This window comes from Nicotiana tomentosiformis, chromosome 2 (assembly GCF_000390325.3).
Source record: "Nicotiana tomentosiformis chromosome 2, ASM39032v3, whole genome shotgun sequence".
In the NCBI taxonomy this organism is placed as follows: domain Eukaryota; kingdom Viridiplantae; phylum Streptophyta; class Magnoliopsida; order Solanales; family Solanaceae; genus Nicotiana; species Nicotiana tomentosiformis.
Window position 1 is genome coordinate 138039399 of NC_090813.1, and position 18336 is coordinate 138057734.

The 18336-nt window shown below is 38.7% G+C and overlaps 1 protein-coding gene across 1 annotated transcript; it reads right to left on the reverse strand.

Moving 5' to 3' along the window:
* Positions 1 to 281: 281 nt before the first annotated feature.
* LOC104119758 (splicing factor U2af large subunit B) lies at positions 282 to 17671 on the reverse strand. Its single transcript, XM_009631341.4, has 14 exons — positions 17325 to 17671; positions 12169 to 12443; positions 11861 to 11968; positions 8618 to 8688; positions 7948 to 8018; positions 7817 to 7861; positions 7662 to 7721; positions 2903 to 2963; positions 2712 to 2824; positions 1883 to 2329; positions 1644 to 1779; positions 1468 to 1535; positions 1048 to 1180; positions 282 to 611 (listed from the first exon to the last, which is right to left on the reverse strand). Exons 1-14 carry the CDS (start codon positions 17445 to 17447, stop codon positions 571 to 573), a joined length of 1752 nt encoding a protein of 583 aa, XP_009629636.1. The 5' UTR covers positions 17448 to 17671; the 3' UTR covers positions 282 to 570.
* Between the last annotated feature and the right edge of the window lie 665 nt (positions 17672 to 18336).

Consider the following 18336-nt stretch of genomic DNA (forward strand, 5'->3'; position numbering starts at 1 on the left):
ATAATAAATTAAGGGTCATTTAAGTCCACAACTAAGTTTGGGAATTTCACTAACGAATACACGTCAACTTGTGTCATCGACTTTTTAACCATCTTTTATCTACGGTGAGATGCGACACAATATGCCCGAGTGCGAAAAGAGAAACAGATTGAATAAAACAGCGTTGATGATAGTCCTTTTGTAAGAAAAAGAGCTAAAAATGCGTTGATATTAGCCTTTCCTTTTGTAAGAAACAAAAGTAGATACCCTATGTGAATATTTGTATGTTTCCAAAACAGTAATTGATCAAGTTCGTTATATCCATGAATGTACTAGAACTTGAATATGAATATCATGTTTTAAACCTTCTTGTTCTTCTCTTCCTGACTATGTCAACTTCTATAAATCTATAACTAAAACAGAGACAGAATCCAGCCGAGCGGCATCGACTTGCAACTTTCGTTTGTCAAAGAAATCCCAGTAAATATCATGTATAGATAAACATCAGTCAAATATTGAAAGATCCTTAATTATTACATAACCAATCTCTACTGTAATAGTTGGGCGACCTGCGGGTAATAGGAACACCTTCTAATCCATTGGAACATTCTTTCCAAGACTGATTCTAGCCGCTGTAAGCATAAAAAACTAGAAGATTACACTACTATTTCCATGAAGCGGAATTTTAAAAAATTAAAAAAAGGAAAATAAACAAGTGAAGCAAGAGCATTCAGATTTTTCACTGGAGAAAAATGAAACAGTATGAAGACCTGAGACTGTACTTGCATCAATTTTAACACTGTATGGACAAGCACAAACGTCCTCACGTTTAAAAACTATAGAACTTAAATTATCTACCACCAGCAACACATAAGTCCAACCTAAATGGATATATAATTCAGAATTAAATGAACAACTTCAAAAAGAAAACCAAAAACCAAAAAGAAAACGGAAATGGGCTATACTTCTAGCACTAGTCCAAGAGATTAATTCCTTTAAGCCATCCAAGAGCCCCCCCAATAGGTAAGACTCGACGAGCACTTATCATAGTGGGTGGGTACAACTAACCATCATAGTCCCCCTCGTAGAACTTGTTTTCTGGATAGAAGACAGCAACAACTTGGTTGCCACCAAATTTTCTTCCATTCAAACTTTGCCTAGCTTTGCTGGCACTGTCGACATCCGCATACTCCAAAAATACCTAAAAGGTAACCACATTCAGAAGTGAAAAACAACATTACCATTGACTAAAGAACCAATCCACTTGGACCCTTCTTTCAATTGGCTGAAATTAGTCGTCATATGAGGAAGTAATAACTAGTCACAGTGAAAAGCCACGACAGAAATTACAAGGCATTTTTAGATGGTCATTGCAAAGATAATTAGATCTAGGTTGTATCACTTCTCTTGTAACAAATACAGGATCACTACTAACAACTTATAAACTTTAAATGATCCAGGCTAAGAAATCTGCAGGTATATTTTTACCTTTCCAACCCCTGGTGTGGGCTCGCCATTAGGACTTGGACGTGGAATAACAACATTCACCAGAGATCCTGCAGAATATATGTCAAAGTGGAAGTTGTTAACAAGTATTGCTGCCAAACATTAAGCCATATGCTTAGCACAACAAGGAGAAAAGATCATCTTATCTAAATACCCACCAAATTTCCCACATTCAGTTCTCATGTCTTCCAAAATATCTTGATAGTCCTCATCGTCATTGAGCTCATCTGCACTAACGACTTCTGTTAAGCTCAGGACCTTTGTGGCTAATGTAGCAGGTTGTAACATGAGTCTCTGCGAAAGAACATACATTAAGGGGTGAGCAGCCAAGTCCTTGTGTAAGAAATCAAATCCTAAGGGATGGAGAGTTGAACTAGAAAGCACAGAAATGGCTCACCTGCAAAGCTATCTGCTGTTGTGCATGCAACAATACACTCTCTTGCTCGGGTTTAGGTTGTGTTGTACCCTGGTTAGCACGCCTAACAGTAAGGGTTTTATCACCCATCTTAATCCCATTAAGAGCTGCACAAGCAATATCAGTAACAGAGACATCCTGATAGACACAGAAGGCATAGCCTTTTGAGTTCCCAGTTTCTCTATCTTTGACCAAATCAAATCCTCTAAGTGGACCAAAAGACTCTAACAGCTCTCTAATCTGTGCTTCTGTGAAATAGTAGGGCAAACCACCAACAAAAATACGATCAGGACCTTCCAGCCCTCCAGCAGAACCTGGGCTCAATCCAACAGCTGCCAGGTTGAGGTTTGGGTTTGGTTGGCTAGGACCAAGAGTAGCAGCCAGAGAAGGATTGTAATCACTCGGTCTTCTGACCTTACAGGGTGCGCCCTGGACAAAAAATGCGTGCACAGAGAAGCTCACAGCAGTCAGTTGAAGGTATCAACATATACTTGATGTTGGATAAAGAATTATCCAGTAACATCTGATAAGCTCCAATAACGATAAATAAATGACTAACAAACAAACAAAAGAGAAAGAAACAGGTTTGAGGATATCAGCTCTTATAACGGGAAGGGGATGAAAGATGTTGCTTCCAAAATTTTCTTGGACTAAACAAGACTCAAGGGATAGAGAATAGTTGCATATCCGTAAAACTATAAGTTTCGACACCCTTGCTTTCTCCCAAATGGATAAACCACCTACACAAGAGGTCAAAGGTCTATCTTCTTTAAATCATAACTAGTTGATCAGCTATTACACATTCAGGTACCTCAAATATAATGCCATCCAATGCCATGGCATTACTAGCTTCCTCTACTGATCTCATTTCAACAAAAGCAAACTTCTTTTCATAGTTTATATAGACATTGACAACAGCATCCCCTGAAAATTTTCAACAATACTCTGAGCATCTGAAAGGTAAATTTAGTTGTACCAAAGGAGAACAAATATTAAACTAACCTGGACCAGCTGTGTTTCCTCCAATTGCAGACATAACATGACTAAAGAAGGTCGCAACAGACTGTATGAGAATCAGTGTGTCAAGACAAACAAGAGGTATGTAAGGGAGCAATGTCAGAGAAAGGTCATAGAAAATCAGCTTTAACCATGCGGTACAAAATGGAAAACTACATGCAGATTTTCTCTCTTAAGAGATAGTGACTTCAAGGGATATCTTCAAAACAAATATCAGCTATTTGACATTAGAAATAATAACAATAGCACATGGAATGAGGCTGGTTCTGTGAGATCTTACTATAAATTATTTCAAATTATTAATTCTTTAAACATAGACTTGAATAGTACTTTGAGCACCATTCAGAAAATCACCACTACCATATTTACATAGAGAGTAATAGTAAAATAAATGAAATGACCAAGAAAGATTTTCACGGCGGTGACAGTAAGAAAGGTACTACTACTGATGTCATACTATGTCAACAGTAAATCAGATGAAACTAAGTTATACTGATCGAAAAGACGGCGTAACAAATTTTACCTCCACAAAATGTAATAAGTACTAAACCACATTAAAAATATTGAAGTGATTCTGAAAAATATCAAAATATGAAAAGGAACTAAGTAACTTCCCTAATTTGAGCAGCCAAATTTTAAACAGCCCAAGTCAAGTCACAAGAAATTCCAAACTTGGACCAAAGTGACTCCAACCCCACATAATATCTCTCATATTTGAAGGCGAAAAAAGGTGAATAACTCGGACACAACTAAAACTAAAAGGGCATCCTGGTGCACAAAGCATCCCGTGTTCATGCAGGGTCCGGGGAAGGGCCGCACCCTAATGAGGTGTGATGTAGGTAGTCTACCCTGATGCAAGCATCAATGGCTGATTCCATAACTCGAGCTTACAGGTTAACTACTATGCAATAAATACAGGAGAGTGTTCATCTAGTTTGTTTCAACAAATAAACAACAACAACAATACCCAGTATTATCCCACACCGTGGGCTTTGGAGAGGGTAGTGTGTACGCAAACCTTACCCCTACCTTGTGAGGATAGAGAGGATGTTTCCAATAGACCCTCGGCTCAGGAAAGCATAAGCACCACATTAATGAAAATATAGACAAGAAGAGACAGTACCAAAAAGCCATATAAAAACAGAATAAAGACAACAAGATAGTAAGGTGATCAACAATGAAAGAAAACAACGGTTAGTTATAAAAACTTACTACCAACAGAAAACGAGACTGCGTGCCAATACTACTATTATGAACACCCTAGACTACCTACTCTACTACCCTAATCCTCGACCTCCATACCTTCCTATCAATGGTCATGTCCTCGGTCAGCTGAAGTTGCGCCATATCTTGCCTAATCACCTCTCCCCCACCTTTCTTTGGCCTACCTCTACCTCTCTGTAGGCCCTCCAATGTCAACCTCTCACACCTCCTCACTTGGACATTTGTGCTCCTCCTTGCATGACCAAACCACCTAAGTCGCGCTTCCCGCATCTTGTCCTCAATAGGGGTCACACCCACCTTATCGCGAATAACCTCATTTCTGATCCTATCTAACCTGGTGTGTCTGTACATCCATCTCAATATCCTCATCTCTGCTACCTTCATCTTCTAGACATGAGCGATCTTGATTGGCCAACACTCAGTCCCATACAACATCGTTGGTCTGACCACCACTTTGTAAAACTTACCTTTAAGTATCGGTGGCACTTCTTATCACACAAAACATCAGAAGCGAGTCTCCATTTCATCCATCCCGCCCAAATACGATGCGTGACATCTTCATCAATCTCCTCATCCCCTAAATAATAGACCCGAGGTACTTAAAACTTCCTCTCCTAGGGATGACTTGCGAGTCCAGCCTCACCTCCCCTTTCCCTCCTTGAGTCTCGCCACTGAACTTACACTCCAAGTATTTTGTCTTGGTCCTGCTCAACTTGAAACCTTTAGACTCCAGGGTCTGCCTCTATACCTCTAATTGCGCATTCACACCATGTAATTATGGCCAATATTTTGGCTAATGAAGTCCATCTCACATAAGCATAAGTATCTTTGCAAAGTGTAGGCTTTGTTGGCATTATTCTTTGGGACCCAAAAATGTTGCATTGTGTGGTGGACATCATTTGCACAAGTTGTATCTCTTCTTTTACACCTAAAAGGCCAAGACTTTTTTGCCTATAAAAGGGAAGGTCATTAGTTCATTTTATACACACCAACAAGACTTGAGTCTTCATTTCTTGTTTCTTCTTTTCCTCCTTTATTAAGAGTGTTTTGTATGAGAGTTAAGTGTTGGAAAGCACTTGTGTGAACCCTTTCTTTGGAGTGATCTTGTGAGGTTATTCTCTTAGAGTATTTGGGATTATTAGAGTATTTACTCTAATTCTGTACTCTCTTTTGTACTCTTATTGTTATAGTAAAATTGCTCATCTCCGCTTGTGGACGTAGGTCACTTTGACTGAACCACGTTAAATTTGTGTCTTATTTATATGCTTTAATTGTCGTCGTTATCAATTTCCATTGTCTTTGTTATTGTCGTTATACTGTTGTTAGGCTAAATTCCGCACTACCCGGGTTCCTGATCGTAACACACCATCTCGCGTCTTGTCAATCAATACAATATCATCTGCAAATAGCATGCACCACGGCACCTCCCCCTTGGATGTGGCGCGTCAGTACGTCCATCGCCAGAGCAAACAAAAAAGGGCTGAGTGCCGACCTCTGATGCAACCCCATCATAACCGGAAAATAGTTTGAGTCCTTACCCACCGTTATCACTTGGGTCTTTGCTCCATCATACACGTCCTTAATCAACCTAACGTAGGCAACAGGTACACCTCTAGCCTCCAAACATCTCCACAAAGCCTCCTTCGAAACTTTATCGTACGCCTTTTCTAAGTCGATAAACACCATATGCAAGACCTTCTTTCTCTCCCTATACTGCTCCATCAATCTCCTAACAAGGTGGATGGCTTCTGTAGTCGAACGCCCCGACATAAACCCGAACTGGTTCTCGAAAATAGACACTCCTCCTCACCCTTCGCTCTACCACTCTCCCAGACTTTCATAGTATGGCAAAGCAGCTTGATACCCCGATAGTTATTGCAATTTTGGATATCACCCTTGTTCTTGTATACAGAACCATCGTGCTCCACCTCCACTCTTCTGGCATCTTCTTCGTTCTAAAAAAGACATTAAATAACCTAGTGAACCACTCCATGCCTGCATTGCCCGCACTCTTCCAAAACTCCACCGGAATTTCATCCGACCCGGTCGCTTTGCCACTGCTCATCTTACGCATAACCCCCTCAACTCATCAACTCTAATATGCTTACAATACCCAAAGTCACGATGACTCCCGGAAAGTTCCAAATCACCCAGTACAATGCTCATGTCCCCCTCCTCGTTCAAGAAACTATGGAAGTAGGTCTGCCATCTCCGGCAAATAAGCCCCTCATCCAACAAAACTCTACATTCTTCGTCCTTGATGTACTTCACTTGGTCCAAGTCACGCGCCTTCATTTCTCGCGCCTTGGCTTAAACTGAACAACCTCTTATCCCCACCTCGGCCCTCGAGTTCCTCATACAAACGACTAAAAGCTGGAGCCTTGGCCGCCGTAACTGCTAGCTTTGCCTTTTTCTTAGCCAACTTATAATGCTCCTTATTCGCCCTCTTCTCCTACTCGTCTACATTTTCCACTAGCTTTAGATACGCTGCTTTCTTGGTTTCCACTTTTCCTTGCACCTCACTATTCCACCACCAGTCTCCCTTGTGACCACCAGAGTAACCCTTTGAGACCCCTAATACCTCTCTCGTGGCTTCCCTAATGCACTTCGCAGTTGTGGTCCACATAGCGCTTGCGTCCCCACTACTCCTCCAAGCCCCCATAGTCAGCAGCTTGACCCCCAACTCCTGCGCTTTAGCTTCCATCAAGGCTCCCCACTTGATCCTATGTTGGTTATACACATCACCCTCTTCCTCTTCTTCCTCGTGATCTCAAGATCCATTACCAGGAGCCTATGAAGGGTCGAGAGGTTCTCACTCGGGATGATCTTGCAATCCGTGCAAAAACCTCTATCGGACTTCCTGCAGAGTAAATAATCAATCTGAGTCTCGGCCACCGAACTCTGGAAGGTGACCAAGTTCTCCCTCTTCTTCGGGAAACTGGAGTTTGCTATCACCAAATCAAATGATCTAGCAAAGTCCAGCAGAGATGTTCCTCCTCCGTTTTTATCTCCAAAACCAAAGCCACCATGCACATCATCATACCTCCCAGACGTCGCTCCAATGTGGCCGTTGAAATCTACTCCTATGAAAAGCTTCTCGGTATGCGGGATACCACACACCATCTCATCCAAATCCTCCTAGAAACGCCTCTTGACTTCCTCATCCAAGCCTGCATGGGGTGCGTACACATTGACTATGTTCAAAGTAATACCTCCAACAACTAGCTTCATAGTCATCAGCCTGTCATTCACCCTCCTAGCCTCCACCACTAGTTCACGGAGGTCCTTATCAACCAAGATACCTACCCCGTTCCTGCCCCCCACCCTCCCAGAATACCATAGTTTGAACCTGTCTACATCCCGCGCCTTATCTCCTACCCACCTAGTCTCCTGTACACAAGCTATATTTGGAGACCAACTATAGCTTAATAGTCTCATGTGATGTTTCAACAAATAAACATTACATGGAAATGTCAAAAAGACCAACTACTTCATGAGATTGGTGAGGGTGGTCTAATACCTGTTCATTTGCATGAGCCGGAAGTCCACCAACATAAACTCGCCGAGCATGCCTGGTAGCCTGATAACATAACAAGTAGGAAATACTTTAGGTTAAAAAAGAGGAACTCATAAGCATTGTGAGCTTGAAAAGGAAATTACTAACACATTACGAACCTGCTGTGTCATTGCCTGGATCGGCATAACAGGAAGAGCTCCAAACTACCACAGCCAACAGGGAACAAATAAATGAGAATCTTGATAAAAACATTGAATCCACACAACTGAAAAGGGAGTGCTGACAGTACCTGGCCCGATGCTAAAGGAAACATGTTAGGAAACATTCCAGGAATTGGTGGGTTGGTCCCAGGAACTTGACCTGCAGAGGTAACCAAGCTACAGTTGAAAATGACATCATGACATATACTTTAAACGATACAAGAGTGAGTATTTACATTTCCCTTTAAAATGATTTTGAAAGAATAAATGAATTCTGTACTAAGAAATCTAAGTAAAACAATATAAGGAGTAGAAATTTTACAGTGTATTCAGAAAATATTTGTAACTACCAAACAGGCAATTCCTGGATGAAGATGAACAAGACCTGTATCAGTTCTTCCTTGTACATAAAAGCTACAGAAGTCGGCTCACACCCATTGTCAGCACATGGGGCAAGTAGCCCAACATTGCCTTCTTAGAACATAAGACAAGACATACAAAACAAACAAACAAACACCAAACACAACAAGAAACCAAAAACCCTCAGTTTCGGAATTACTTCACCAAGTAAACAATAAATAAAAACAAAACAGCCAATCTACTCCATGACTCAATACCAATATAGGTGGAAGTTAAAGAACCGAAAAGCTTACCAACACGTAACCATGTATTTTGATATGAACTTCCACACTATGTCAAAGAAAAATGTGGCAGTTATCAACATAATATCAGCTGTAACCTTAATGATGAAACAAGTACCTGCAGCAGCCGTAATGCCAGGTAACATTGCAGAGGTAGGAGGTGCCATATCAAAACCACTGATCCTTTTGCTGAAAAAATACAACATTAATAATAGCAATGAAGTGACAAAAACCTGACTGCCAACAAAACATTTAATGATCCACATAACATTGGCCACCCAATTAGATCTTGGGACATGTACAAAAAAAATATTAAAAAAAAAACAGTATAGCACAAGGCAAAACTTGCCAGTTCATTAACAGGGTCAATAGAGGAACAAGGAAAAAGTACGATTATGATTTTCTTGTGTTTCAGTAGATAAACACCACAAGATCCCACCATTATAATGTGGACATGACAGGACAAGAACAAGAGGGAGCACTTGACTCCAAGCACGGAAAGGAGAAAGAACTACTGCAACTTCGCAAGTATCATCCCAATATCTCAAGTTATAACCCTCAACCCCAGATTAATACAATAAATTTGACCAGTTGTGTTCTATTAAAGTTTCAGAAATAGCAGCGTGTATTACAAGACACTTAGCAGTTCCAAATACATTCTAAAGGTAGTTTTGTGTACAATATATCGAAAGCATGTCGTTTGACCTAAAATAAAGGTCAAGAGATCAATCGATGCAGGCTGTGAGAGTAAGAATCTAACTTTTTATCGAACAGGAGATTTCTCTGTTGAACAAGTCCGGTTGATATATGCTATCACCATCAAATACTGTAATATGAATATGCTAGTCCTTCAAAGAATTACAAGTCCTCGGTGTGATTTATGACACTACTATCCAACTTTCCAAGAAACAAAAATATTCTTGAGAGGGAAGCAAATCATGGATGCAGCTTTAATAGCTAATGTTGTCTAGATACTAGGCTAAGAGAGAGATACCAGGTATAATGTGCAACCTTGATATTCAGAAAGCATACGATCATTTGAAATGGGAATTCTTGCTGAAGGTCCTTAAAGATTTAGGTTTTGACAGGAAGTGGCTGAATTGGATTTGGCATTGTATCAGCACGGTCAGGTTCTCTGTACTTATAAATGGATCACCAGGGTTTCTTCGCCTCCCAACGAGGCCTTAGATAAGGAGATCCAATTTCTCCTTTCTTATTCTTGTTGGTAATGGAAGGACTTAGTAATATGACCAATGAAATGCATACAGGATCAGGGCCTCTCTATTTCACTTCTGCTCTATGCTGATAATTCTCTTATTTTTTGTGAGCCAGAGGTGAATCAATTGGGATATTTGAGACTGATTCTATGTGTGTTTGAAGGGGTTTCAGGACTTCATGTCAACTGGAACAAGAGCAGAAAATTCCAGTGAACACAGTTCAAGATTTGCAGAGTGTTGTTGCAGTTTTAGGGTGCCGAACAGAGTTTCTTCCTACAAGTTACCTGGGATTGCCTCTGCCAGCAAAATCAAATCTGAATTTATCTGGCAAGGAGTGGTGGATAGATGTGAAAAAAGATTGGCTAACTTGAAGAGACAATACCTTTCTTTGGGGGTATATTAATTAAAGAAAGCCCAAGCTTATACGCATTGGCCCACAGCCATCAAATTCGTTCAAGAAAAGCCAAACGTGTAGTAATTTTTACTGCCAACAACCAGAATAACGATCCTAATACCAAAGATACTGATACCGCAGATCAAGATCAAACAAAGGAAGTGGCTTTAATACGCTATTCGCAACAACCAGATTTTCGGCGAGGTATAATCAAAGGCTCTATGCGGGCTCAAAGGCGCAAAACAGTTATTTGGAAACTCTTTCAAGCAAATGTGCATTCCCCCCTCTAATTTATCAGCTTATTGCTGGGCTGGTTATTCAGAGCCAGCAATTGGCTGTCGGATTTCGTCCCGCTTTGATGCTCCTACATCCATAGCATGAGTAGTTAAAGCAAGTGAATGATTTGAAATTCGAACAGCATATTGGATTCAATTCCAACATATACTATGTCCTTATTTCTCATGTCATCCAAAGTGGAGAAGAAAATAGACAAGCTAAGAAGGGAATTTTTATGGCAAGGCAATAAAGAAAACAAAGGGACTAATCTTGTCAAATGGAGCACTGTCACTGCAACAAAGGAACAAGGAGTTTTGGGCATAAAGAACTTAAGGATACAAAACAGAAGCCTTTTAATGAAGTAGCTTTGGAGATTTAGTGCAGAAGCCGACACCTTGTGGAGGAGAGCAATAGCAGAGAAATTTGGTTTCCTGAATGTATGTTGCACCAAGAGAGGTCCCTCTTCACAAGGAATTAGTATCTGGATGAACATAGGGTCCTTATGGCCTGTTTTCTCACAGCATATTGATTTCAAGATAGGTAATGGAAGGAAGATTTCCTTTTGGCAAGAAAATGGTTGGGGCATCTACCTTTCAGAGAACTTTTCCCTGTAATATACTGGTTGATACTTGACAAAGAATTCACAGTAGCACAATGTTGGGAAGACAATAGCTGGAATATAAAATTCAGAAGATACATAAACGATTGGGAACTAAATGAGGTTGCCAAATTCTTCAGTATACTACCTACTTCTGTAAGCTTAATCAGTAATGAAGACTGTTTGATATGGAGAGGCCACAACAAAGGGGTTTATACTGTCAAGAGATGTTACAACATATTCGTGAAAGAAGTAAATCAGTTTCTAATTGGTCCCTGGAAGCAAATCAGGAAATCAAAAGCTCCTATGAAAGTTAGTTGTTTTGAATGGTTGGTGGCTAAGAAGGCTTGTTTAACTCAGGACAATTTACAAAGAAGGGGATTCCAAATAGTTAACAGATACTATATGTGTAAAGAGGAGGCAGAAACTATCAATCATCTATGACCTCATGGTTCTCACCCACTTCATTGACCACTAGGCCACACCCTTGGGTGCATTGTAGATCTTTTGTATTGACACACATGGTTTTCTTTTTTTGTTATTTTCTGGGATGTAACCACAGTACTCTCTTAGTGCTGATTTTTTATATCTATAACACCTTATCGTTTCTCAAAAAAATAGCAAAATCCCCCTTATGGCATTTTAGTGCACTTCTATTTAAAGATTGGATAATTGTCATTTCGTTCCAGCCTGACAGATCAAAGAGTCCAATATAAGTTTGACAAAATTTCCAGTAAATTAGTATTTATATAAGGTAGAGCCAACTATAAACAGAAGATCAAATAGCAAAAACCACTCTTAAATGAATATTAGGATTTAAAAAGAGAGAATATAACATGGAAATGCTCCAGTGAGAAGACATATGAGCAAACTAACCTCTTGGATCGAGAACGCGATCGAGACCTTGATCTGTGCTCAGATCTACCCCTTGAGCGAGACCTATGTCTATGCCGACTCTCTCTATCTTTGTCGTGTTCTCTTTGCCTTTAAGCACAATCATATGAATATATTACAAACTCAAAATGAAGCATGTTTCCACTACCACTCAACAACGATTTGAAAATTTAAAGATCATAAAACATGATCCTCAAGTCTAAATCTAACTCAGAACAGTAACATAAAGCCAAATTAAAATCGCATAAACAATATAAATACTTAACATTGGAAAGTGCTATAGCTCTTACTGGTCATAATCTCGAGTTCGGTGACGATCATCATCATCTCTATCTCTGGTCCTCTCCTTCTCCCTTCTGTCGCTCCGATCCCTATGGCGGTCTCTGTGATGACGATCACGGTCCTTCTCCCTCTCTCTATCCCTGTCCTTGTCCCTATCCCTGTCCCTGTCTCTGCCTCTATCCCTATCCCTGTCCCTGTCCCGGTCCTTATCACGCCCTCTCTCCCTATCCTTTTCCCTGCTTCTTGATGAATCCCTATTTTTTTCGTTCTCACGAGAACTATGCTGGAAGAGGCACACAAATAAATAAATAAATAAGCAAGTGAAGGGACCTAGAAAACTAGACATACACATACAAAACTAAGGATGGCAAAGGAATTATATTGTTGGTCAAATCATAATAGCTAAGATTGAAACTAAACAGATGAAAGAAGGCAAAAGACTAGAGCACCCAAAACTAATACTAAGACAAGCAGCCTGATTAAGACCCGGTCAATTCATTGGAAAATGTTCAAAACCCCGAAGACATTCCATTTGGGTGCTTTAGTTTTCACATATCGGAACTGCATATGCAGATAGAGTCCACCAATCTGCTTGTACAATAATGGTTTTTACACAGAAATCACTTCTTCTTAATACATGAATCATACTCGGGGTCATCCAGAGAACTCCATCCCTGCAGGGATGGAGTGACAAGTTGTTCTGAGAATTCAAGAGATCCGTGACACGAGCTGTTCATCACTATGACAGGTGTCAAGAGGAAGTGCAAGTATGCAGCTGCTGCACTCTCTCTCTCTCTCTTCTTTTTTTTTTTTAAGAGAGGGGCTTATCCAGAATATTCATGAATCACATCCCATCAAGCAGATAGCAGCTTCAATATACCAGCCTAGAATACTTAAATCCTTACTATTAGAACGATCCACACAGTAAAAAGAGCAATACTCATAAATGACCTCTAAGATAAATCATTATAAAACACATAAACAAAATCAATGCACCATTCTAATGTAACACCTTTCTCTGCCAATAAAAGCCGCAAAATCAGACTTTTCAGATACAGCCTCTTCTTTTTTCCTTTTATTTTTTTTTTGGGGGTGGGGGGGGGTGGGGGGGGGGGGTGTAAATGCTTGCCTCAACTAATCTACAATCAACCTGCTATCTTCCACAGGCACAAGTATAGGAAAACTTGCCCTCGCCCAGCTTGCCTCGACTAATATACCAGGCAACCGGCAGTTTCCAGGTTATTTCCTCAACCACTTTATCTCTTTTTGATGACAGTGGTGTGGGCTAGCATGCGTGCACCTCCACTATTTCACCGGGTACGCAGGTGCGGACCCACATAGGGTCAAGAGGGTTCAAATGAACCCGCTTCGTCAAAAAATAACACTATATATATAAGTTTATTTTATATTTCTAAGAAAGTTTTATGCATAAAAATTATTTTGACCCAGCTTGAAACATTGACGACGAATAGCCTGTTGGCAAAGTGGGTTCAAATTTTCCCCAAGGTCTTGAGTTCGAAACCAATCAGAACTCTTTTTTTTTATACAGTTTTCCTATTTAAATACGACGTCGTTTTAGTTATTATATCTAAAATACAGCGACCCCAATTCCCAAACTAACAGCCCCAATTCCGAAATCCTTCTCTGTTCTCTGCCTATTTCATAAAAAATATTCGTTGCCTCTCTCTCTCCCTCCCTTTCTCTCTCTCTACTGAATCTTTTAGTTCAATTTCAAGGTCATAATGCTTCCTTCCATAGCCGTCTCCTGCCATTAGCCAATATCGTTTCGTGTTGATTGTCGCCTCTCACTCTCTCACCGTCAACTATCACCATTAGGTTTCTCTCTGATTTCTAATCTTTTTCTTGTACATATAAATTAGGTCTATCTTATCATTAAGTGATTTAGGGATGACTATAACACATTGGATTCGGATTAATCTTGTTTTCTAAGTGAATAAGTGTATCTGTGTTTGGCTAACTGCATTATATAGGTGTTCCTTTCAATTAACTCAATTATTCCATGATATAAGTAATCTGCTTTAAAATACTTGCCTGTCACTAGAAAATACATTGCTGATTTTTTATTTGTTCTCTCTGTTGCTTCAAGAAAATTTATGATGAAAACAATAACTCCTGTAAAGACATTTTGAACTTCCAAAGTTGTGGTCCAAAGCTCTTTAATGATTATTAAAATCTCATCTAACTGTTTTATAATATAATGATATGTAAAATAAAAGAAAATTAAATTATTGGTGAAGAATGAATAAATGTTAGTTTAAATTTAAGTTTAATTAAATTATTCTTCTAATTCGAATTCTAATTTGGTAATCCAGTTTATGTTACAATGAAGAGATTTTATACTTTGGTATCTTCCAAGTTGCCACAATCAAGTTCATACTTTCTAATTGCGACTCCCGTGGAAGAAAATTTGAACCAATTAGTAGAACAACCTCAATCCTCTAAAAACAAAAACAAGGAATAGATCTCGATTCTTTAAAGACTGATCAAAAGGAGAGATTACCCATTAGAGACTTTCATCCTAATGAGCGTGATGAGATTAGAAGAGAATACCTCTGAAGAGGTCCTTGCCAACCCCGATATCATAAGTTTCCTCAAAGAGATTTTTCGGGCTTAAAGCGTCGTTTCAATCCTAAATGGTTTAAAGGATATCATAATTGGTTGGAGTATAGTGTGATAGAAGATGCAACTTATTGTTTGTATTGTTACTTATTTCAAGATGAAGGCATTCATCAAGGTAGAGGTGATGTATTTTCAAGTTTAGGATTTAAGAGTTGGCACAAAAAGAACATATTAGATATGCATGGGTCGAGCAGTATTCATAATCAGGCAAAAAGGAAATGTGAAGATCTATTAAAACAAAAACAGTAAATTCAAACTTCATTTGATAGGCAATCCAGTCAAACCAAGCTCGAATACAAAATTCGCTTGAAGGCTTCAATTGAGGTGGTGAGACTCCTATTGAATCAAGGATTGGCATTCCGTGGACATCGTGAAGATGAATCATCATTAAACAAGGGTAACTTTCTTGAGATTCTTTTATGATATGCAAAGAGGTGCGATAAAATCCGTGATCTTGTGTTGAAAAAGGCTCCAAAGAATGAACAGTTGACTTCTCATAAAATTCAGAAAGACATTATCATTGCATGTAAAATTGAAACAGTTAAAGCAATTATGGACGATATAAATGGAGACTTTTTTGCATTGCTAGTTGATGAATCATGTGATGTATCACGCAAAGAGCAATTAGCTATTGTCATGCGATATGTTAATAGATGTGGATCTGTGGTGGAGCATTTTATTGGGATCATTCATGTTCGTAATACTACTGCTTTGTGTTTAAAGAAAGCAATTGTTGATTACCTTGCTCAAAATTCTTCGAATTTATCTTATGTGCGTGGACAGTGCTATGATGGAGCAAGCAACATGCAAGGGGATTTACGTGGCCTCAAAACTTTGATTCAACAAAAAAGTAAATATGCTTATTCCATTCATTGTTTTGCACACCAACTTCAATTGACTCTTGTTGAGGTATTCAAAAAGTGTCTTGAAGTGGGAGAACTTGTATTGTTGGTTTCTAATGTATTGAATATAGTAGGAGGTTCTTTTAAACGTATGGATTATCTTCGAGAATCTCAAGCAGAAAAAGTTCAAGAGGCATTAGACATGTGTGAACTTGAAACTGGTAGGGGTTTGAATCAAGAACTTGGTCTTGCTAGAGCTGCCGATACTCGTTGGGGTTCACACTACAAATCTTTTAAGAACTTTATTTCTATGTTTGCCTCAATTATTGATGTTCTTGATACTATCGTTGTTGATGCCCGGACTTTAGAAGAAAGGGCTAAGGCAAAGGGATATCTTAGCACTTGTCAAACATTTGAGGTTGCTTTCATGTTGCACCTAATGAGAGATGTTTTGGGGATCACAAATGAGCTTAATACATCCTTACAAAAAAAGGAGCAAGATATTGCAAATGCTATTCTACTTGTTGAAGTGGCAAAGAGACGGTTGCAAAAGCTAAGAGAAGAAGAATGGGATTCACTTATTGATAAGGTATTTGCATTTTGTGTCAAGTATAATATTTTGATACCAAACTTTGATGACCTCTATGTTAACTCTGGAAGATCTCGACGTAAAGTTGTTGATTATACTATTTTACATCACTATCGTGTTGATATATTTTTTAAGATTATTGATTGGCAAGTTCAAGAACTCAATGCTCGTTTTAATGAGGTGACAACGAACTTGCTTGTTGGAGTAGCTTGCTTAAATTCAATTGACTCATTTTCCAGTTTTGACATAAACAAGATATTGAGGATGGCTGAATTGTATCCTGATGATTTTGATGATAATATAACGGTTACACTCAAGAATCAGCTTGAAACTTATATTGTTGATGTTCGTGATGTTGATGAAAGGTTCTCAAATCTACAAGGGCTTGTTGATCTTTCTGAAATACTAGTTAAGACAAAGAAGCATTTGAATTATCCGTTTGTGTTTCGCCTTGTGAAATTTGCTTTGCTTCTACCTGTTGCCACTCCTACCGTTGAAAAAACTTTTTCGGCGATGAAGTTGATCAAGAGTGAATTGTGAAACCGAATGAATGACGAATTCATGGGCGGTTGTTTGGTACCTTATGTAGAAAGAAAAATATTTAACATTTTTTCTGATGAGACTACTATGAATACGTTTCAGGAAATGAAAACTCGTAGAGGACAGTTGTAATAATATATTTTATTAATATATTCTTTTGTTGACCTCTTTATATATTTGCTTCTTAAGCTTGATAAAAACCTGGGTCCGCCGGGTACCTGCTACCTCCGACCAAATGCAAGTTACGGGTCAACTTGCCAAGTCTTATGCATATGAGAACAAATCACCTAGTGCTTTTTGTCTAGTCAGATTTGAACATGAGACCTTATGGTTCTTCCCCTGCTTTAATGACCAATAAGCCACACCCTTGGGTGCTCAACTACTTCCCTACTTTAATGACCAATAAACCACATCCTTGAGTGCTCAACTACTTTATCTCTTAAATAGCTCGAATTGAAGAAGAAGAAGAAGAAAACGCGAAAACACACGTGCTAGGTATGAATTTATGATATGAAAAAGAGGATCATCAAAGAGAGAGAGAAGTTAGTAGTACCTGAGACTTGGAGTCGCTGTAATCGTCCGGGGTAGGACCATGGCTGCTTCTGGATTTGGGAGGCAGAGAAGAGCCGCCGGCGTAATTGTCTATGTCTTCTCCATTGCCTTCATAGTCCGGCATCTCTTGACTGGAATTCTTAGTCCAGCTTTGTGTAATCTTCTTCTAGAATTGAACTTTTGCTTCTCTTCTTCGCCTTCCGATCTTCTACCTTAGAAGGAGCTGAGTTCAGTTCTCCTGACTCGTGAGGGAACAGAAAATTAGGGCTCATAAACTGTTGCACCGATCTTTTCAATTTTGAGTGCAGAGAGGGTGAGTGAGACTTTTGGTAAAAAGGATACAACCGTAAACTTATCGCTTCACCCCCCAATCCCTTTAATAGCTTGTTTGGATTGTTAAGGGTAGTTTCGTAATGTTTGATATTATATTATATTATTTGATGAATGTATTGTTTGTTGTGTCTCGTGATATTACCCATTAACAAAATAAAGAATAAACTTATAATATTACAAAAAAAAATAGGATACGGAGTAAAATTATTATATAAAAAAAATAAATGATAAAATATAATTATTTAATAATAAGGAAGAGCAAGATGACAGAAAAAAGTAAGGTATTGATGCCACCACACGAAATATGTTATTTTATAAAGTGACATTTTTTATCGTTACGTAACGATAGATTTAACAATACGATACAATAAAATCTAAATAACAATCAAAATAAATATTGTATTTAAAGTAACAATACGATACAATACAATAGATAACAACCATCCAAATAAGCTTTAAGTCTCCTATCTGTACCCCTGTGAATAATTTTTATAACAAAGTATTCTACTTCAATTTTTGTTTACTATAGTTACTCCATTTCAATTTGTGTACTTTGATTAGACGCTGAATTTTAAAAAGTTTTTTTAAAAATTGTCATTATAAATGTCATAACATTATATGACATATTATGCATGTCATATGTTTGAACCTTTCTAAAGATAAAAGCTTGATACTTAAGT

Coding starts and splice junctions, on each gene's coding strand:
- LOC104119758 (XM_009631341.4), bottom strand. CDS start 17,447: ATGCCGGACTATGAAGGCAATGGAGAAGACATAGACAATTACGCCGGC. Junction 12,444..17,324: donor ACAGCGACTCCAAGTCTCAG/GTACTACTAACT, acceptor TGCCTCTTCCAG/CATAGTTCTCGTGAGAACGA. Junction 7,862..7,947: donor TTCCTTTAGCATCGGGCCAG/GTACTGTCAGCA, acceptor TGGCTGTGGTAG/TTTGGAGCTCTTCCTGTTAT.